Source organism: Pleurodeles waltl, chromosome 2_1, assembly GCF_031143425.1.
Source record: "Pleurodeles waltl isolate 20211129_DDA chromosome 2_1, aPleWal1.hap1.20221129, whole genome shotgun sequence".
In the NCBI taxonomy this organism is placed as follows: Eukaryota; Metazoa; Chordata; class Amphibia; order Caudata; family Salamandridae; genus Pleurodeles; species Pleurodeles waltl.
In genome coordinates this window covers 712,165,905-712,188,889 of record NC_090438.1, presented here as the reverse complement: position 1 = coordinate 712,188,889, position 22,985 = coordinate 712,165,905, and the positions used below count along the sequence as shown (strand labels likewise).

At 40.8% G+C, this 22,985-nt stretch overlaps 1 protein-coding gene across 1 annotated transcript in view; it reads left to right on the top strand.

Annotated features, from left to right (window-relative positions):
- The first annotated feature begins 987 nt into the window (after positions 1 to 987).
- Positions 988 to 22,985, top strand: part of EEF1E1 (eukaryotic translation elongation factor 1 epsilon 1) — a 32,652-nt gene continuing 10,654 nt past the window's right edge. The window contains exons 1-2 of the mRNA XM_069217164.1: positions 988 to 1,197; positions 15,636 to 15,836. Coding sequence (XP_069073265.1) covers positions 1,111 to 1,197; positions 15,636 to 15,836 — 288 coding nt within the window. The 5' untranslated portion in view covers positions 988 to 1,110. The remainder of the gene's footprint in view (positions 1,198 to 15,635; positions 15,837 to 22,985) is intronic.

The window sequence follows — 22,985 nt, the reverse complement described above, 5'->3', positions numbered from 1 at the left end:
TAGTTCACTCTGTCAGCATTTTTATTAACTGCTAAGAAATACAGCTTCTGCATGAGGTCTGGCAAAAGTAGGCCAAGGAACTCGCTGAGTTAAGGCCTACAATTAATAAAACTAGGACACACTTCATAACCCTTACTATGACATATTACTACATTAATCCAATACATTTTCAATATTTCATAACTATTAATCACCAATTAGTGCATTTTGTGAATGGCCATTCTCCGAGGTCACATTTTCAAACGTGGGAATTATTTTTTAAACGTTATTCATTATCTACATAAATTAATTATTCAAATTACATAACACTCATTGATAAATGTTAATTAAAACATCTGCTCTAGCACTCCAGAATGATTTGCTAGCTTGTATGGAGTTTGCTCGTTGGAAGCAACTAAAGACCACATCGTCCGTTTTTCTCATGGATAAAGCAGGGATGAAAACACAATGTCAGGTGACCGCACTCTCGTATATCACCTTTACCAGAATGGATCGATGCGGCTGTGAGTCGATCCATATCCCGCATAAGGCATGAATGAAAGGAAAAAAGGACTAAACGGAGTGCTGTAAGTGCAAATGCTTGTAATGCGCATGCGAACACGTACAGCATGCGTTTCCACTTTACGGGCCGCCTGGTTGCGAGTACTGTGCTCAAGTAGTGATCGCTGCCGTTAAATTAAATACGGCGGCCATTATCGAGCGGGTTATTTTCTATGCAGGAGAAACGAACTTGAGCCCAGCTCAAGTGATTAGAAGAGAAAACTAAAAATATCCAAGTAATGTATCAGAAAGAAACGTATTTTTATTTGGAGAAATCTGCCATTAATGTTAAAAAACAAGCATCGATTATCTATAAAACAAAAATAACACAAAAAATAGTTAAGAAAAAGTACAAGATTTAATGGAAAAAGCGACTGTACACTATGCATTCTGATAAGACAATGCACAAGCCAGCCATTCAAAAATGGTCGCCAGGCATGCGAACACTGAAGGGGTGGGACTCTCTTGCCATGCTGACGGGTTTCAATGCTCTATTACCGGTTTCTCTTCAGCTGATACCTTGCCGTCTCCTGACTGCTGTAGCTGATTTATTCCTGTATACGGACGAAAATGGCAGTGCCAGAACTATGCGCCCTGGAGAAATCTTTGGGGCTGAGGCAGGGTCACAAGTACAGCTCACAAGGAGACAATGGCACGGTGAGATTGTCATAGGCTTTTGTCTTGGGTGGTTTGGTCCAGGAGGAAGGGCTCCCAAATCAGTCACTAAAGTACTCGTACGTGTTCTTCCCTAGACAGACGAGACAACGCGGTGTTGGTAGTTGCTGGGGCAGCGATCGGCCCATCCCAAGCGGGGACTGCCTTGTAAACTCACTTAGAACAACTATGTCTGGGCATGTAGGTCATATGGTGCCATAGCATTTACTTGTTTTGGGACCCCATTTGATATAGGTGTTGGATTTCTATCGATTTGTGCATGGTTTCTTAACGGTGTAGGGTTAGTAGAGCTATGCTAAACGTATAGTTCATAATGCGTCATGACGGTTAATATGAAAATAAAACAAAATCGATCCTCCTAATTTGCTATGTGTATGAATGAGTGTGACTTTGCGATTTTTCTTTGAAGTGTGTGATTGGTTCGTCGCTACCCAGCTCAGTGCATTTGCAGCTTATTTTTTAGGCACTGTTGCCAGCCTGGTAAAAAGCCAAATACAAGCTTGTGTGTGTGGGTGTTATGGTGAAGCTAATTTTTATCTGGATTCCAAGATGGTTGTGGTGCGGTATGGGGCCGGGGAAATGCTGTTGCCAAGTAATGGCTTTGGTGGCATGTGGGGTATAGGGTCTATTGTCTTCTGTTTAGAGAGGCGATCTTTGACTGTAATTTAAAAAAAGTGTTGTGCAGTGACTATTTTTATGTGGAAATTGCTGCTTGGAGTGCCAATGTTAGGTTATTATGCATATCAGAAATGTGTTGAATATGTCTGTCTATTGTGTGGTGTGTATTGGATTTGCGTGATGACAATTATTACAAAAACTAGGAGTCTGGGCCTATCGTAGGAACCAACCATGCTTTACAGTCTTTTACCCTGTCTCAGTGGGAAGGATACAAAGATAAGAAAAGAAATGGACCCAAGCCTACTCCGCCAACATACAGAATGGAAACACAGCAAAATACTCTAGTCGTTTACCATTCAAACAGTCGTCTAGCATGTTGGTCACTCTCAGAAATTAAACTTCGCTATTACTTCCAAATTGAAGAAAAACATTCCTTTCTGAGACTTTGGTCTGATCACTGTACATGTTAGTCTTGACCTCCGTATGTTCAGGAAAACATATGAAGCGCATATGCAAAGAGTTCTCCATTGCACTGCGTTGGGAATGAACGGTATTGAGCATGGCTGAACAAAGGTGGGTGCTGCAAACAAAAAAGGCTACCTAGTTATACAGCAACCAGAACCACATGCAGAATGTCTGAGACTTCAGAGCATCCTTAAAGAAAGGCCTGGGAAGTCGGCTGTTGCCGAGACAATGAGTGCAGCTGCTAGCGTGCCTGGTCCTTAGTAAGTAAACTTACAAGGAGACGTGTATAGGCCAATGAACCTTTTTGATCGCATGGATTATCATAGCTATGTAGTTATCGATGACCATCAATAATCAATGTACGAATCAATAAGCAAAACATTAATCATCAGTAAATAGCGTCAACATCTCATGAATAACCACAACTCAATTATATGTTTTATCAATTTTATTTCCCTATTAGTTACAATACTAGGTCATAAGGTTAATCCAAACTTTATTCAGTTCACTCAAGATTAATTCATTAGTGATCACCAATAACATAACCTAATCAGAACTTGTGAACACATACGTTCTAATGCCTCAACATAAGCCAATAAAGAAGAATGTGTTAACATGAATAGCAGAGTTCAGCAATTCAGTCCATCAATCATTTGTCACTGTATATGTCAACGTCTCAGAATAGGAACCCTTCCTAACCTCAGATTAGCATTGGCATGTGGGACTTCATGCAAAAACAGTTTAGTACATGAATTTGGAAAAACATCTAGCTAGAAGAAAAACTATAAAACAGCGCAGTTGGTACGTAGAAGAAAATGCACAAAAAGTTAATCCGTCACATTGTCATAGCTACCTGTCCACGGTATGGATCAGCAACAAAGTCAGTCTTCTTCTTCAGGTCATCAATCGATCAGCAACGCATCAGGCTCTCGAGCCTGAGCCCAGTATCACATAAATTTCGGAATAAGTTCTTTTCCCGATCAGTTCTGCCTCTAGATCTGAAGTTTTCTCCCTTTGTCACGACATTATATTAAAGTTACCCAGCCTGTCCCCCAAAACCTAATAGGTCAATTAGTCACCATATGTGATGCTAGCCAATATCTTTTATTTTACAAATCTATGAGTTCTAATATTTCGTCGCTCTCAGGCTGTCGATTGGTTCACTGTGCGATGTCCTCATCCGGCTCACCAGTTATCGAAAATGTTGCATATTCTTCTCCAGTCCGTGTCTCAATTGTTCGAGTCCTGGGAAAGTACATCTCGTCTGCTTTATACCGGGTTTGATACAAATTTGATTTTCCCCCCATCTCCTGTCCGTCGGTTCATTGCAGAATTTTCTAGCTAAGTAAATTTTATTAACATAAGTGGTTAATGGTCAGATCAACGCATCAGCTTTTCTACATTGCATGATTATTCAGCTTCTGCATGAGGCCTGGCAAAACTAGGCCACAACTTCGGCTAAGTTAACTCTATAATATAATGCAAAATATACGTTATACATTTCAATATGGCGTATTAGTACATTATTATTACTCATTGTCAACATTTCACATAATTGTAGTCATTTTTAGTACAATTCATGAATGTTGGTTACCACTCTCAGTGGGCACATTTTCAAACGTGCACATTAATTTCTCTATGGTTAATTATTTCTATCATTTCCTAGTTAATTAAAACACATAACACTCATCAATATGTCTAATTAACATATCTGCTTCAACACAACCATGTGAGTCTGCTGTGCTGATTCCTTCCAGCAGCAGTGTTCTAAGTGAGTTTACAAGGCAGTCTCTGGACTTGCAGAGCTGTGAGACGATGAACACGTCCACTCACACCACCAGAACCACATCTAGAGTTGTCAGGTAAACGTTGGGCCGAGTTTAGTCGAACGAGAGACTGAAATGATAGAAGAATTCTGCTTATGTGAACTTGAATTAGTGACAGCTGTTTGAACCTCTATGCTTCCAATCAGTGGGGCCATGTTATATTCTTGGGGCTGTAGAAATGAGAAAAGAGCAATAGTGGAGAGAGGGTACTAAAATAATATTAGCGCCTCACTGAAGATAGATAATAAAATTAAAACCCTGTAGCTGAAAACCCAGCTGAATTGTGTAAAATTTAGTTTTGTAGCAGGACTAAAGTATTTTTTCACTAAAAGGTAAGCAGTACAGTACTTTATTGCGTCCGTATGTGGACTCATGAGTTCCAAGCTCTTCCTGAGAGGCCTTTGTTTTCTCTCTGCTCATACAAGTGTGGAAAAGGTCGACTTAGCCCAGGTTTGCAGAGCTATGGTAGGACCGACCCTAGAACACCAGTTGCGTACTGCCTCAGTGACTCCGTAATAGCCACTCTTTATCTTCTGGCCAATTGGAGGGGGTCTAACACCTGGTCATGCAGGATGACAGCCACCACTTGCAAATAACATGGTAGTTCAAGACTACTGAAACTTGTAGTTTGTGGGTAGTGCTTGCAATCTGTACACACCAACAGCCTTTCCTAGTTTGCAGTAATGTTGGTGCCAGTGGATCTGTAGCACAGCTCCCCTGCGCTTGTCAAAACCTGAACAGCCAGTCCTGACTCCTGATCTAGTTACTAACAATACCAGTGTCCTTCGCTATCCAACAACCCCCGACCTGCCCCCAAGAGGAGCCTTCTCCATAGCAGAGCTGCTGGTTTGTCAGGATGTTAGTTAATGGAATTTGTAAATATTGGGCACACTGTACATATCAGTACCATTTCCAGCAGCCCAGAACCTAAAACACCTGAAAGGACACCATTAGTCTTTTCTGCCCATGTAATGTCTTAAGAAACTCTCAATGAAGAAGATTTCAGTCCTGCGCCACAAGTCGACTGGCTAGCAAGGACGCTGTATAGCATGATGAAAGCTGTACCAGGTTCTCAAGGAGTGCAAACAAAGCTGCAAAAATGAGTGTTTAAGAATTCTGGGACCTGTACTTCAGTGGCGAGCCATCATTGCTTAGCATGTTCTCCAAGTTCAATGCCTTTTTCCGACAGCTCTGCACACACAATCAGCATTTCCTGGTTTGTAATAGGCCTGGGCGGAGTTCGCAAAAAACTAACTCTGCAAAGTGTCCAAAAAACTCTGCTGCGCCACGCGGAGTTCTGCAAAGCGGTGGAGTTTGTTAGGTTGCGCTGTTCATGCTGATCGTTAGTGCCAGTTGTTTGTCCTGTGCTGTAAAATCAGCGCAAACAGCACCACGCGCAGCCCAAGAGGGTGCTGCTTCTTTGCTGCTCTCAAGTAGATTTTCAACTTTATGTTAAGGAGCGCGAGCAAGGAAAACCTTCTCTATGCAGAGTTTTTTGGAACTCTGTGCTTTAAGTGGAGCGAGAAAAACTCTGCAAGCGGACTTCACCGCCCACCAATAGTTTTGCAATAACCTTGGCACAGGTAGATCCACTTCCAGACAGGGAGACACAGTTTCCACAGGTTTATGCTATAGACAATGTGACATCACAGTTGGACTCGAAGGGTTCGGTTTACTTGGCTGCTAAAAAAAAAAAGTAGGAGCTAGTCCTACCAGGAGCTCATGCTCATGCATACGTTTCATATCCTTAAAAATACTCATACTGACTGGTAACTAATACAGTTTGTTGAGTGAAGCTGATGTATGGTCACATTTTTTCATCCCTGTGGCAGGGTGCACTGCTGCATTTACTAATAATTGAAAGTTTTTACTACCCTATTTAGTTGTTTCAACTATATGCTGTTGTCATAATCCATTCTTGATTGGCCTTTGATATTACAACCATAATGTGAAGTTGCTTGTCAAGAAAAGGTCAAATGTTTCTCAAAACATTTAGATGAAGCACAGAAGTTAAAGTGTAATTTTATGTTGTGGCATACAGAAACAACTGGTGATCATATGACTGGTGATGGGAACTCTCCCACAGCCATTTATGTGGCCCAGCCGGTAATGCTTCATGAATGTGACTGTGCTGTTAAGTTGTGTGTATTTGTAATGCTCACTATCACCAGCAAAAGTATCCTTGTCCTGAGGAGGTGTGTGTGCCTAGCCCTAGGGTAGACGTGTATATTGAAAAGCCACATCTTCAGCATCTTGCATCATTCAAGAAAAGAGGAGGAGGCGATTATGTGGAGTGGGAGATCCTTCCATGCTTTAGGAGCGATGTAAGAGAAACCATGCCCTTCTGCTCTGGGTCAGTATAAGCGTAGGATGTGTTTGAGTAGGAGTCATGCGGAGTGGAGGTGTCTGACTGTTTGGTGGAAGGAGATGTGACTATTCAGGTAGATGGGGCCCGAGTTGTGTTATGAGTTGAATGTGTGTGTGCGGAGTTTGAATTGAGTGCATTTGTGTATCAGGAGCCAGTGTACTTTCTTGAGGTGTGGTGCGAAGTGAGTTCTATATCGGAGGTTGAGGATGAGTTTGGCTGGCAATTTCTGGATGGTTAGTAGCCTTCTAGTGAGTTGCTTGGTGACCCTGGTACAGACAGTGTTCCCGTAGTCCAAGTTGCTGGCGACTAGGACATAAACGACAGTTTTTCTAGTGTTGCTTGAGAGCTATTGGAAGATCTTCTCCAGTATCTTTCGAGTGTGAAAGTAGGATGCAGTGACTGAGTTTCCAGGCATCTGAGAAGTAAGGTGCTAGGGTGACAGCTTTTGTTCTTTCAGTAAATTTAGCGAAGAGTGGGGCCTTGGATGCCAATCGCGTGCAGGTGCTGATGAGAACGGGGTGTGAGCCTGTGTCAAATCCTGCAGAGAGGTCCAGGAGAATGAGGGGCTGCAGTGTCCTCTGTCAAGGATCATGTGGTTGTCATCTCTGGCGGCTATGAGTGTTGTTTCAGTACTGTTGTTGGGCCTGGATCCAGACTGCATGGCTTTGAGGAGCTAGCGGTTGCTGAGGTGGTAGCTGAGGCGTTAGTTTATTAGTTTCTTTAAGACCTTAGCCTGGTGCAGTAAGAGGGAAGTGGGTCTGTAGTTGAAAAGCGTGGCTGGGTCAATGGATCATTTCTTGAACATGGGCATGACAGTGACCTGTTTTCAGACGTTGGTAAGAAGAGCTCAGTCACTGAATTCCTCTCTTTTAACAAATTAACCTACATCCACCAATTTTTAAGTGAAAGAGGTAATGTGAGAGTGTCATACCTGAGCTCACTGTCTCTGCCTGTACACCTGCTAGTCAATTTAAACTAGAGTGGGGTGGTAGTGGCATACATGTAAAAAAATAATTTTGCTAAGGTTTTATATAGAGATTGAAAACGAAAGAGGACAGAATGGTCCCCATAGGGATGTGTTGGTTTTGGGTCCTACCCAGGTGAAATAATTTAAATCCATCTCTTACTGTATGCTGTTGAACAATCCTAACTTGCTTCCATAGGAAGTAAAGCCATTCTGGTCTTCTCAAGCTCTTGAAGACTACCAGTTTCGACTGAGTTATCAATAGTAACTAGTGGCAGCTGCAGAGGTGTCCCTTTGGTTTGAGACAAACAATCTGTTCAATAGATACAGGCACTGGGAAGTGGCTTTTGAGATGTGTAGACAGGGAGCCAGTAAATTACTTTTTACTGAAAATATTTTGATACAATTCTTGGTGTAAGGTTTTAAACTAATCCTGCTTCAGAAGTAGTCAGCCCACACACCTTATGCAAATCGATACTTTTTGGAACCCCTGTGAGCACACAGGTTTCAGTTAAGGGTTTAGAACAGAATTGTCAACACTTTCCAAATGTGAGAAAGACTCACAAGGTTGATTTTAGAAAGCAGTTATTGGTAGTTAGGTAATCAGGATGGTAGATGTACCAGCACTGGGTGCTTGGTGGTGAAGAATAAGAAAATGCATCTGTCCTGATATTTAAAATTTGTATGCACCCCACTTCACCTTAAATGCTCCACAATCACTGTTTTCATCTTCAAAATAGCACTCCTGACAAACAGTCAGAAACTGATTGAATGTTCTCTTCAAAAGTGTGACTTCGGTTTCAGCAATTAGTAGTAAGGATTTGTGGTTGTACCACAGTGGATTCACCTATGGTCAGTGTTGAACATTCAGGAAATAGTTTCTGGTATTGTCCTCTGGAAACAATATCAGTATCTAGCAGCACCCTATCAACCTACTACTGTGGTATCTATGGTTATCCTTGGGTTGGGCTGTTTCACTCATAGGAAGACCTCATAGGCATTCTACTATGGTGTCCATGCAGGGGTGTGGAATTTATTAAAATATCTACTTGTCCAGGGGACAGGTTGCTTCTCAAATCTACTTGTCCTGTAAAATAATCTACTTGTCCCTTTGGTGCCATGTAGTGTGGCGACAAATTATGGCAGCAATTAATAGCCTCTCTGATTATGCCAGGGCTACTACCATAGTAGGGCTTGAATACTTGTAGTTTCAATCCCTACTGTAGCAATTTCCTTATTTTGCCACCTTTCTGCAGATCTGCATACTGGGGCTGGAGGAAGCATTAAGCAATAGTTCCAGGGCTGGAATGCCTTTGAGTCTGCAAACCTACTAACATGCATGTTTTAAAGATTTTTACCAGCTTCTCTCTAATATTTTCCCATAATAAGAAAGGTTGGACATTTACTCCTGACAATGGCAGAATTAGAACTTCTTCCAGGGTTGGGAAGAAAGTGGCTGGAGGGAAAATGAACTTGCAAATGCTCAATAGATTTTCACATGAGCAAATCTACACATCGTATTTACCCATGCTAAAATACAGTTCACAAATATTTTATAGGGGTACGACATATACCATGGGTGCACTTTTGTGACTTTCTTTAAGAATTTGGGGCCACAAGTAGGTAGGTTCAGATTTGTGACCTGCAAATTGTGAGTCGCAAATCCGAATGTAGGATGGTGTCCTTGACACCATCTGTGATTCGCAAGGGCTTCGCAAATGCCCACATCATGAATAATCATGAGGTGGGTCGCAATTTGCGACCCCCTCGCGAATGGTGGCCTGCTGGAGACAGCAGACCACCACGTCTGTGACTGCTTTTCAATAAAGCAGTTTTTTTTGTTTTTTTTTGTAATGCAGCCCGTTTTCCTTAAAGGAAAACGAGATGCATAACAAAAACGAAAAATGAAACGTTTTCGTTTCATTTTTTCAGAGCAGGCAGTGGTCCGCAGGACCACTGCCTGCTCTGAAAAAATGTTTACAGTGACATTCACAATGGGGGAAGGGGTCCCATTGGGATCCCTTCCCTTTTTGCGAAAGTGTTAGCACCCATTTGAAATGGGTGCAAACTGCGATTGGTTTGCGCCCGCGTTCGCGGTCACAAAACAATCCTACATTGCACTGCGAGTTGCAATTAGGAAGAGAACACCCCTTACTAATTGCGAGTCGCAAACCCGTTTTGTGATTCAGTAACCAGGTTACTGAATCGCAAAACTGGGTTTGTGCATCGCAATGTGCTTTTTGCACGTCGCAAACAGCGAAAGTCGCTGTTTGCGACATGCAAAAAGCTACCTACATGTGGGTCTTGGTCCCTAATTAGGTCTGGTGTTAACAAAGACATTTTGTTTTTATTAAACTTCTATTTCTCTCTCTTTCGGCTGGCTTTACTGTGAGTGATCGCATTCTGCTCTTCCACAAGGAGCATATTGCCACACAAAGTAGTTTTGTTCAGTGTCAGGAACTACAGTGGCAATCAGTGATGTAACGAAACTGGAGGGTGCCCCTTTGGAAAGAACATGGAGGAGCCCCCTCTCCAGACTCACTCAGGGCAGGTGCTGTGCTGAAGGGGCCCCCTGGAGGGCGGCTGCGGGGCCTTTGTTATGCCGCTGGTGGCAACGTGTGCTTTAAGAGTTCAAAAACTTTTTGGGGGGGTTTTGGCCAGTGTTGGTTACAATGGTAGCTCCCACAACAATAAAGTGTTAGAAAAGCCATGTCAAAACAAGACACGCATTAATGAAACTAAAAGACTTATAAAAATATGTCGGATCAGTTGACTTTTTTCAGTGTTTGTTTATTTTCATGCTTCCCATAATCGTGTTGAAAATGGTTACACTGTTTTTCCATTAGAAATATTTTTTGGGAATACTAGCATGCATCAACACATTTTACTAAATGACACTTCAAAGAAATAGCACCCAAAATTTCATGGCAGCGAAACTTTTTCCCTTCTTGCATTTTTTCTGACCATTTTATTTTAAAAGCAAAGACTCTTCTCTCTTGCTTACAAGCGTCTGCAAACATTTGCATCTAATCAGAGAGCATTCTGGGAGCATTATACTTAGCCTCATAGCCTAAACTTTTCAAACATGTGTGTACACTTTTTTTTTTTTGTACTGGAACCAACGTCAGTAGTGAAGTGTGACATTAAAACATTTATTTACAGCACTCACCCTAATAATGAAGGCTTTCAAATAATGAACCATAAATACAAGTTCGAACAGCATTATCTTTTGGAAACACAACTCTCTGTAAACTGGCAGCCAAAGGGTTTGTGCTGCAGAGGGTTGTGCCTACTTGTCCCAAGGACAAAGTAAACATGAAAACTTGTTGCCCTTGACCCCAAACAAGATGTCCTGGGCGTCGGGCGATAGGAATTCCACATCCCTGCCATGTTATCATTCCACTTTATCTTCTCTGGCTGTAGTTGAACCCTGTGGGCCTACTATTGGTATCCTAAGTCTGCACCTTCTATACTTCAGGGCAGGTCCAAATCCCAAATATGTTATATTATTTTATGTTGATATGTATAGGGCCTAATCACCCTAGAGGGTATATGAATGGTGCCTGCTTACTGCCTGGGTTGTACTTAAGCCAGTCCTGGATCATATCATATATCCCTGTTTTCATACTTGACCAACTTTACAGAAGATGGTAAAGTGAGGTAGTTATGGGTGATTTGCAAAATCACATCTCTCAGCCTCATGCCACAGTTAAGTGCACCCAAAAGCTAACCACAACATATTGGGACAACACGCTTGGGCCTCTTGCACAGTATCAAATCTCTTCAACGTAAAGCACCCAAAAACAAAACTCTTCCAACTATTCACAATAGAATGCCATTTTATTCCAACACATAAAAGCTTTTTGAGGCCCTGAGGATGTTACAAAGCATTTTACTTGCGATTGTATGACCTAGGCAAGCAGTGGCACTAAGATCAAACATACTTGCAGATATGCAGGCTCCCATGCTTACCGACCTATCAAGACTAATGCATCCAGATCAGCAGACCTACACATCTCTTTTCACCCAAGACAAAAGTCATAGTCATTTAACCACATAGGGTAAAGGGGACACTGATATCTCTATACAAACAAATAGACATACATGCAATATACAAAGAACTGCAGATCTGGAGATAAGCATCCATGCGCACACACCTGTCAACACATAAAGTTCCACCCTCTGTTGTGCGGTTCCAATTATGGTAACAAGACTGCATAGTTTAGGACAGCAGTACCACTTAATGTGGGTGACTGGGTCAGTCCCACACCATCTGGAAGCTGTCGGCCCGATTCCTGGCTAGCCCGCAGTGCCTCACCCAAACCTAGAAAGTAAAGGCGGTTTATGGTAACCTAAACATCACACGCTGTCTCCTCAAGGAAGTTGTAGTGAACAGACCATACCCCTTTTACTCATTTACAAAGACTCACACATGCCAAGGCAGAATGAAAGATGCAAGCTGGATTTCAATACATTTATTGAAGCAGTTGCATCTGATTATATAAAGCTTGGGCTCCGATTAATAAGGCAGATGAAACATAAACAGGTATCATCTTTATGATTAGGTTAAAGTGGATAAACAACATCACTATCTTTGTATGATCCCAATAATTCGTACATACATCCTGTGTCTAAAATCTGAGAGCATATCAGTGTTAACCCTTCTGCCTATCCCAGTCTAAGAGAAGGACCACGACCCCATACCTGAAAAGGCAGGCAAGGGTCTTCCTGGTGTCTGGATGGCAGTCCTCTCAGTTTGCTGAAGAGTCAGTGCCAGGATCAGCGAAGCTGTCAATGGAATGGTGTGCATCGCAGGACGGCCATGACTGGAATGCCCTCTGCCCCCCTTAGGCCTATGCAATGTTTATATAATAAATCCTGCCGTGCTCTAAGAACAAGACTGGTGTGATAATGTCTAAATAAGCATTTGTAATGTAATGGGTCTCACATTTGATCCAGGTGGAGCTATTAGTGTTGTAACTTCCTAACTGGCCCTTTCTTGCCACATAAATTGAGAATGAAGTGTAAAACAGTTGACATAAGCGGGCCTATTCAAAGTGCCACGGCCGCCATGATCGTGAGTGCAAAGGAGACACACAAAAGATAAAAGAAGACGCTCGCAGTATCGGCAGTCGTGCAGTTAACCATGTGCTCTGGTCCATGGCCAAGGCGGTAACAAAACTGCCCCAAGGAGGGACAAACGTAAAGCATTTACCAATGATGATAAAGGGTTTTTGGAAGGCAAGCCCGTGAACGAGTCATAGTGGTGGTCGTGGTTAAAAGCCCACAAATAGATTACAACATGTCAGAGCGCTTGTACGCTCAACCTAAAAATGGGGATTATCTCCTAAGCTCCTGGAGTGGCAATACAAGTTGGAATTTCATCTAACGGACGCGACAGCCTTCAGCAGGGCACAAAATGAAATGTGCGCAAAAGGTTGATAAAATGTGCAGCGCTAACAACTATGTCTTCTCAGAAAGGAGGAGCTGACTAAAATATAATAAATGTGCTAAAGAAAAAAAAAATATATATATTAAACAAATAAAATGTGTCTGTGTTAAAGGCTACGACCTAATGGTAAACTAAGGGTGTCCAACCCAGGCAAAAATGAGAACCCACAACACCACCCCCACACAAAGCACACCCATTGAAACATGGTAACAGATAATGTACATATAGTTTGCAGTCTGTGATGAAATGGAATAACGGACAGTGGAACTGAAAGATCAATGTGTAATTGGTCCTAAAGTTAAGCAGGCTTCATTTCCACTTCTTGGATGCAATCATATTCCAGGATGGAAAAGATTAGGGTGTAAATGACTAGCTTCTACATGCAAACAAGCTTTGGCAAAGCCAATAGGTTTTATCTTTCATATTGGGTGGGAGTGCAGAGTTAATGCATATGCCAGTGCTTGTTTGTTCTGGCATATGTTAGGGCCAGAATCATTGACACAAGTCTGCCGGTGTGTGAGCTTGCAAGGGCAGCCATCTTGGCATTTTGTATCATGACACATACTAAAACATTCCATGATTGCTGTCCATGCACACTAGCAGCCCTCTTGAATTAATATTTTATACTTTATACTTGGACATATACATTTCATGATGCCTGTCTGTGCGTCTGCATGTGCACACACAAGGGCTTTCTTGGATTTTTTTTTTCCAAAGTGTAACAAAAATAATTCCACGATTGGCTGCCACTTGATGACCGTCTTTACTTTTGTTGTGTTTTGTAAATAATTACCATTGGGTTATTTTGTAACAGTAAATTAAAAAATATGCTTTGAGGTGTCACGTTAATAGAGAGATGTGAGGGTCCAGTAGAAGTGGGCAGCTGCCAGGCCCCACAAAATACTTCATATAAAAAAAAAAGCGAGATAGTGGGAAAAGGAGAAACAGATAAAAGCCATGTGCTTATGACATTCTAAAACAGAAGTGTGAAAATAGTTCATTGTTTTCAGCCGTGTAAGGATACAACAGATCCAGTCAAAACAAACGTAAGGAATCTATGCTCCAGGGGAAGGACTAAAACAATAAGAAAAAAAGAGGAAAGACGTCAAATTGGATTCACCAAGCTGAGATGAACAAGATAGCCATCCAATTAAGAAGAAGCCTACTCCTCATTTTATTGTAGACAATAGGATTTCGGCAAGATATCTAAGCTGTCAGTAGGCAAGACCTAATAAGTGTCTACATGATGGTAGAATACTTAAGGTTCTGTGCGTCTCCAATTTTTAATGTCACTTGAATGACCCACATTTAAGTAACAATACATAACACTCTTCATGCAGATGCAATCCTTCTTTAATATAATTGTACATATTGTTAAAGTTTCTTTTAATGTGCAATTTTGCGTGACAGATTTTCTGTATTAATTATTCTTATAATGAAATTTAGTCGTAAACACTGAATTAATAACTTTGTACTTAAAAGAACGGCATTCAGATATTTAGAAGTGTGTTTATGTGATTTAGTTGTGGAACAGTTTACGAATTCTTGATATGATTGCTGTTCTGATTTACTATTTACTTGCTGCTGCTCTTTCCCCCTCCCAGTCAATGTACCCTTGTGTGTCTTCTCTCACACAGTCTTTGCAGAGCAAGGGCCATTGTGATGTAACTGGTTACTTTCCTAAACATGTGTGAAACGTTCTAGTTCTAATACTTCCGCAAAAACTCAAGGTCTCTTCCACTTTAACTCTATTCGCTCGTTTAGCACTCTCCTGCGTGTGTAAGGCCCCTGCTTATAGTTGTACGGCACTCCACCCCTCAGGCATCGAGGGGGGAGACCTTGGGGGCGACTCATATGTAAAAATAAGGTTGATTATCACTTTGAAAGTGCCTTTAATTCCAAAGTCCAACTTTTACACCTTTCACTGTTTGAAAACAGTTTTCAAGGCAGGACATCCTTTAAAAATGACATCAGGCAACACAGTAGCACACACTCCAATGCAGGAAATCTACTAGGCCTCTAAACGTCCCTGCCCTATTACATACTAGGGAAATTTAAGTAGTTTGAATCTCCCTTGTCCTATTATCTACTAGGGACTTTAAAAAGTCTGTCATTTCCAGTTGTAAGTGTACCATTTTCCTATTGTACCTTTTTATTCAGAGCACTGGCCCTGGGCCTGTTTAGCAGAGCCCAGGGCACAATCGGGCCATTTACCACAAGTAACAGGCCGGAAACATTGGGGTGAACATGCTAAAAGAATTACTTTCTCACAGTTCTTGACAGTTTCACTTATTTTTTTTGTTTTCCTGATTATAGTTGATTTAAATGTGGTTGCTTTTGGAAATTTGAAACCACATAATTGAGAAACATTAAACTTGTTAAATAATATCTTTACCCAGCTCTTAAACTTATTTTATTCTTATCAATGGAAGCTTTGGCATCAATGTCGTACATAAAATTTATTAAGACCAGCTTCTCCGTATATTTCTTTTTTCCCATGCCTCTGTGCAGTATGAATAGGCATGAAGGTCTCCAGTCTTCGGTTGATTTGTCTGTAGGAGAGTGAATCTGGTACCATTTGCATTCCTCTCATCTCTGGCTTGAGCACTTTTCTAAATATTATAACATATTTTAACTTCTTTTTTTCAAGACCTGCTCTCTGCATGTGCACAACATTTGTCTCTAGATTAATAAAAACAAAACTATTGTCTTTACTTTGCTTTTTAGGTTCCAGTGCTTCAGTCAAACAATGGTCCAAGTTTAGTTGGGCTGACCACCATAGCTGCCCATCTAGTGAAACAAGCTAAGAAAGAACAACTTCTTGGAAGTTCAGCCGAAGAAAAAGCTATTGTACATCAGTGGCTTGAATACAGAGTGACTCAGGTTGACAGACCATCAAGTAAAGAAGAAATTCGAACTATGCTAAAGGTAATCAGGAAAGTCACCTAATCTTGATAATCACTTCGTATTCGTAAAGCATGTTGTGTCCTTTTGTACATGTGCGGGTTGCAGTATAACTGTTGTTTGCATACTTTGACAAAGAGACAGGACCCTGGTTAGTTTAAGCAACTTACTGCAAAAAAAAAATACTTATTCCACCCTACTTCATGCGGAGCCCAAAATGCATGAACATATGTACCGGAGAAATGCCCACTCACATATAAAAATCAAAGGGATTTTTGGTTTAGTGGATGGGTAGTTGCTTTTTGTTTTGGAGCCCTAATGGCCTGTATGTAACGTTTTAGCACTATGTTTTTTTTATCCTTTTGACTTCTGTGAACACCTAGTGAATCAGTACTGGAAGCCAGGGACTCGCACATAAGCAGTTTGTACAATTGGGAGCTTTAAAACCAAACACAGAAATACAAAAACAAGTATACCTCAAACAAATATAGAAATGAAACTATTTTAGTTCATTCACAAACAAAAAATATGTAGCAGTCTAAGTTTTAATTTTAATGAGAAGATTGCAGCTTTAAAAAGATGTATTTCTGAAAAATGATGCAGTATGTTAGACAATAGCATATCACATTCTTTTTGGCTCCTATTCATGCTCTCTTATTCGTCAGTGCATACTATTGCTTCAATTTATGGCCACCGATCGTGCATACTAGATTCTGCTTGCTGTATGTCTACTTCCCCCACAAATCAAGATCAGGATACCATCTTACTTTTCAGCCTCCAATTTCAAATTCCAAACATTTGCTGAGCATTATAAGATTTTTAGTTTTCAATTTTACCCTTTTATGTACATATACTTTATTAATATGCTAATGTTATCTTTTAAACAGTTGTGGACCTGTCAGAATTCGTCAAGGAATGTCATGTTAAGAACCACTGTTGTATGATATTCTACCATGCACAAATCATTTTGGCAGCTGTCTTTACATGTTCTTTACTATGAAAGGTCTTCAACAGTAAATTACGTTGGAGAACCTCAGTCTGCCACCAATTCACACGTTGTGGTATACAAAGGTGATTGTTTGGAAGCTGTTATAATAAGCTGTTTCCATCACACAGATTCTTAATACTGGTTGACATAACTGATTTGTTAAATCTCACCATGACATTCAGGATTTTAGATTTGAAGATTTTTAGAACTAACAAGACCCAGTTTAGGCATCCTACATAGAACAACAACAAGGAAAACAGTAATACCCTTTTCGCATATCAATGATGTATTCTAACTTTAACAATGAGTTTGTCTCCCTGATTGGAGACTTTTCTATGCCAAGTGTGTCCTGTATTATGTCTGCATTTATTTACAGTTTCTTTATGTAGTGTAACCCTTTCCAAATGATGCATCATAAGCTTTCTACAAGAGTCGAGCAGAATAATAAAGAGAAATTGATTGCACCACAGGGTGGAATAACATCAACTAGAGGATGCAAATTATGAATTCAGCTGGAGAAAAACACTTTTCCCCAAACAAAAAATGGGCAGATTGAGGTATTGATTATATGAATAAAAGGTTAAATTCTACTCTGAAGTGCATTTATGCACCAAAGTTCCATTATTATTGAGCCACACAAGAAAAAACTTGAATAAATATGAGATTTCTGAGTTTTGGACTTATCAAACTTAATAGTTGTGTTACGTCTGGAAACAAACACCTCTTCATGGTCATTAGTGTAGAATGTGGATATAGATATTTATTTAGCAGTTGTATGTAGCTCAAACTAGGCTTCACTAACAGTTTCAATACTCAAGGAAAATTGGTTTGTTACATTATAATTCCAGAGGTTAAGGTTACCAAACAATCAAGAGAAGGTTGTTTATCAACCAAGTTTCTTCAGCCAAAAGGAGGCCGAAAACACTCTGATGCTGATGCCCAGACATAAAGTCTGCCCCTTTTGATAGGCTGGTGTCACTAATCGCCTTGGACCCGCTCCTAATTCAGGCCAGGCTTTCCTGCCGTCCATGCTATCCATGCAGATTTAGTGGTGTCCCATCCCATTATCACAAGAGTTCCAGGCAGACTCCTTACGTATACTGAGTGAAAAGTAGACTGTTTCAGTCTTCCAAGTGGATGAGGGACATTGCGAGGTGCAAATCAAGATCTGAGGTGAGGATTTAGATGGGTGGGCAAATTGATGATGATCTGAGTTTAGAATGGTGCATTAGATAGAGGAGGAAAGCTAGGTAAGAATAACAACAAAGGTCGCATTAGGGCACGTGTTATGGTTGCTGCAGTATTTCCACCATTTTGGCATCCTTTATTATGGGGTTTTTATTTTGTTTCCCTCATTCCTTTATTTATTAATTTATTTATTTTAAGTATAACATTCTTTGTTGTCACATACATACTGAAAATGGATATTCCCACCCTTAAAGTTTGCTATGATGCTGTAGAAAGGGGAACTGGGCAAAGCAATAAATACAAATTGCTCTCTCTAGTGACTTGTGCAGTTCTGTCTGTTCAGTCACCACCCCTCCGTTTGAAACAAGTAAACCTACTTCCCAGAGTCTCAATTATTTTCTATATTTATTATCATTAAGCCATACTACAACCCTGAAATTAGTGCATACCTACGAGGCTCAATCCCTTCCAGTTGAGTAATTAGTTGTGGGGTTATCCATGAAGATTGATTCCTCAGATGTTATTTGTATTTGGCATGAATGTCTATATGTCCCCTTCAAGTTATTTTCAACAACTGCAGATGGCAGGTTCAGCCACGTAAACAGTGTTTCGTTGTAGCCCTTTTCCTTCCTGCTGCAACACTTTTTCCTCCATGATTCTGTTCTTCCTCACAAACTGGCTGAATCCTGTCAACAGACAGGAAATATCAACCTCTGTTTTTTGTTAGCCGTTCCAATATATCGCTCCATAATATATTGCGTCACCAGCTTTCATTTTATTTAGGTTTCTATGGTGCAGACATGACCTGAAAATATGTGTCATCCTTACTTAAATAGCTTAGTGTTAGCAGTGGTCATAACATAGGAGACGACATGTTTATAGTTTTTGGTTAAGTGATTATAACTTGAGGACAAATTAGGTGTACAGCAGTGTAATTAAGAAAATCTTACTGGCAACTCGTGATGGGTTTCAAGATTTTGACTTCTCTATGCAGTTCTGCAGAGCTGGCCTTTGTGTGCGGTGATGCTCCTCACAGCAGGGTAGTTTCCAGCCTGGAGCACCCACAATGGAGGCACAAAGAGGTGGGAACTATTTGCTCCTGGCCATGCACAAACATAAGATAGTGATCATTAAAGAGTACTAATTTTACCTAAAAGACCCTTCTCACTTTGAACAACAGACTGTAGCTCCCTTCACCCGACCATCCACCAGTGGCAGTGCTACAGGAAAGACCTAATCAACTTTCTATGGGAGCCGTGTCTCCTTTGTCCTTACTTCACTGTCTAGGTCTTCTGCATCCCCTGTGATACACTTTCACTGTCTATGAATACAATATCACCCCTATTTTGTGCACAGGAACAGGCTCGAGACTTCCAAAATGCAACTCACAGCTCTTCACACTCTTCTTTGCTGATAAGTGTGATGCATATACTACAATAGCCACATATACAAACATGCACAATGTACACATGTGGGATTAGGTGTCAAACCAATATATAAATCTGACTATGAATTGGCAAGATAATCTGCCACTGCCAAATAACTCCTATTTAGTGATTGAGGGGGAAAAACATTTAATTGCAGAATATTGTGGAAAGATGTTTAACTGAGACCTTTTCCTTTTTTTCTGCGCTAACTCCCCTTGTGTTGTGTAAATACCCTGTACCAAGGTTGGGATACTCCAGATTATGTTAAAAAGGGCTGTTTTAGACATGGCACACAATAGACTAGGGTGCTTAAACTTTAAATAATGTGTACTCTGAGAATAATGTTTAAGCTGTTTGCCCTGGATATGGAGCACTATGCATAGTGATGTTTCTTTCTACAGCGTACATTCTCCTATTGCTTGCTATTTCAGAAAAAACTTCCCTCGCCATATTACTAAATACCCTGCATGAAAAACGTAACTTGATGTACTTCCCTTTGATTCCTCTCCTCTCTTTCTTGTGACCCTCTTCTTACCTTCCATCCACTGCATGTCATCCACGTATAGTCTCCTCTTGGCCTCATGCTTGCCTTACCCTTTCTTATAGATATTCTGAAATTTGGGTGATACATCATTTCATAGATCACAACCTCTTCTCCTTGGAACCCCATCCTAGTAAACTAACATTACCTATCTATCTCACCACCCATTCACCTGAAACCACATAGCCCCACAAATGACCACACATAACTGTTATGATATATCCCAAAGTAACTAGAGTAAATGCATACAATTTTTCTTAAGAGCACATGACTAATCACAATAACCAACAGCAACGACTAGATTAACCTCTGATTTTGGGTTCCAGAGTAGTATGCTTCTCGCTGTAAAGCACTTCAGTGTTTCATCAGAAGTAGTAAGGGATATATAAATACAACCACAATGTAATGCTTAAAAAAAGAAAAAGGAAAATTGTGTAAATAATGGAAATAATGGAAATGTTCAGCATGAAGTGAAGGACTTGCTCGTGCAATGTAGCAAAGACCGTTCCATACAAACTTTGTAATTCTGTTTGCTGGACCATTCTCAAACTACCTTGCACTAAAAAAAACGTGTGCAGGGAGGTCCTAATGAGCTTTGGCCAGTATGGGCAATATGGTCCTTTGTTGGATTTAGCCACTTCTGTACTTTTCGTAAGAGTTCATCTGGACTGACTCACATAAGATCCCCCTGAATAACTGTCGCTGGGAATGAGTCCCATTGGGTTAAAACAAAAAAAAGCTGTGTTCATGGTATGTATGTGTGCATATGCTATTCCTGTAGTACGAGCCTAACCAAAATTCAGAAATAATCGCAGCATTTAAACAATCACTGGCAAAAATGTGCAATAAATCAGCAGTGAATATAGGTATAAGCTAAATAATTAAGAAGCAAAATGCATCCCATATGGCATAGTGTGATTCTGAGACCTGAGATCCTGATAATGCAATAGGTGATGAGTTCAACCAAAGCTCACTGAACAGGACATGCACAAGAAGCAAGTGTCATTAATTGGAAATGGTACATACAGTGGGACCAGCAGGAACTCGCCTGCAGAGTGGACGCACGGCCCAGGAAAACCCCATTTGGGGAAGGTCTCCTGCCTCAGCTGTTGAGGGCTCCCCGGCTTGGCGCTGGCAAGGATGATGGATTGAACTCCCATGGTGATCCATTTTAATTCTTTATTATTTAGCTTATACATATAGTCACTGCTGATATATTGCACAATTTTGCCTGAGATTCTTTAAATGCTGTGATTATTTCTGTGTCTACCTGTTTTACTTCTTTTGAGTTAAATGCTTATTTTCATATGTTTGTGTGCTTTTATTTTATATCTGGGAAGTGCCTTAATAAATCCATTACTCAGACTAAGAGTGCTGCATTCTTTGGCATCGTTTCCTCTTAATTTAAAGAAGAGCAATACAGGATTTGGAACATTATCCTGTATCCATCAGGACTGCCCCACCCTGTTCCAATTTCTGAGAAATTTGAAGACACACTCACACCTTTAAAAGATCACTTCATCATAATGCAGTAACCATCCACAACCCAGCTACCACTCCTATTACTCGTTGACTTAATGTTTGTCTTTGACCCTGTGCAGTGCTCAGCTGATTTATGGTTCATGCTTTGGCATCTTTTCCTATTAGATTAAACAAGAGCAACACAGATCCATAGATGGAGTAGTCCTGTTGTCTGCAGACTGATGTCCTGGCTGCAGGTGCACCAGGAAGTACTAGAGATTGTGAGTTTGTCTGGAAAATAGGAGCAGGGGAGGTTTGCTGGTTGTGATGGCTTTGGTGCAGCTTGTTTTGAAGATGGTGCAGGCCGACAAGGGGGGCGAATGGAGTTTTACCAGGATGGGCGTGATGTGAACATGTTTCTTCAGGCCCAGGATGAGACTTGTTGCAGACTGCAGGTTGCAATTGTGGGGAGGGGTGCCAGTGTGTCGTCTGAGAGGCCATGGACCTGTGTGTTACCACCATCCAGGCGCATTAGTCTGAGGGGATTGTGCAGCAGTTCTGAAATCATTTTTTGGAAGAAAGTGTTTCTCTTTCTCAAGAAGAGAGAGCTGGTACCAGGGAGTGTTGTTTGTTGTTGATTGTTATTTGTTTTTATTATTATTATTTATTTTTTTGGCAATGTGTTTCTTGCGGGTAAGGTTGGTGTACTGTTTATTGCTCTTGTCAAATAACAGAAATTCTGTCTTGGTTGGGTTGAGCTTCAGGTAGGCACTGGACATCCTGGTCTGAATGATGTGTAGGTAGTGTGGGAGGCACTAGATGTCTGAAACAGAGGAGACTTTCAGGTAAAGTTTCAATTATTGACATACTATTGATTCTTAATGCTGTTATTTTGTGAGTAGAGTGAAACCAACACGGTGATTGAATGAAACGTTGAATTGCTTTTACTGGCAATAATTTTTTGCCCACTGTTCATATTAGACAGAGACTCGCCTTAGGCAAATCAGTCTTGGTCCTGCTCCAATAGGAACAGTCCATCTTGAACTGCCAGGAAAAGTTTTCTCCAGATGAGAACACAAGTAACCCGAGACCAAGCAGATTAAAGCTATATCTCACTGATGAGGCCTAACAAGGCCAAAACCGTTCTGGGGTTGCTTGTGTTCCTTTCTGGAAAGGGCCTCACCGGGCAGATCAAAATGGACTCTCCCCATAAGGGGTAGGGCCAGTACAGATTTGAATAAGGTCGGTCTTTGTCGAGAATGGTGCAGTGGGTGAAAAAACAGTGCGTCGGAATGCTCCCCCGAGCGATTGACAGTGGTTGCCTATTTGCAAGTATCCCTCTCATCACCTTTCGTGTGATTGATGTTATCTGTGAGTAGTGCAACAATTTTCTCCAGGTAAAGGTTAGCAATGATAGGAGACGCTAATGATTCATGGAAACTCCACAAGTGATAGGGATATTTTGGGACCGGCTAGTCCACAGATTCACAATTAGTGGTCAGTTTTTAATGTTCTGATAATTATTCCACCAGGAAATTAATAATTTGATATTTGCTTTTCTGCTTTAT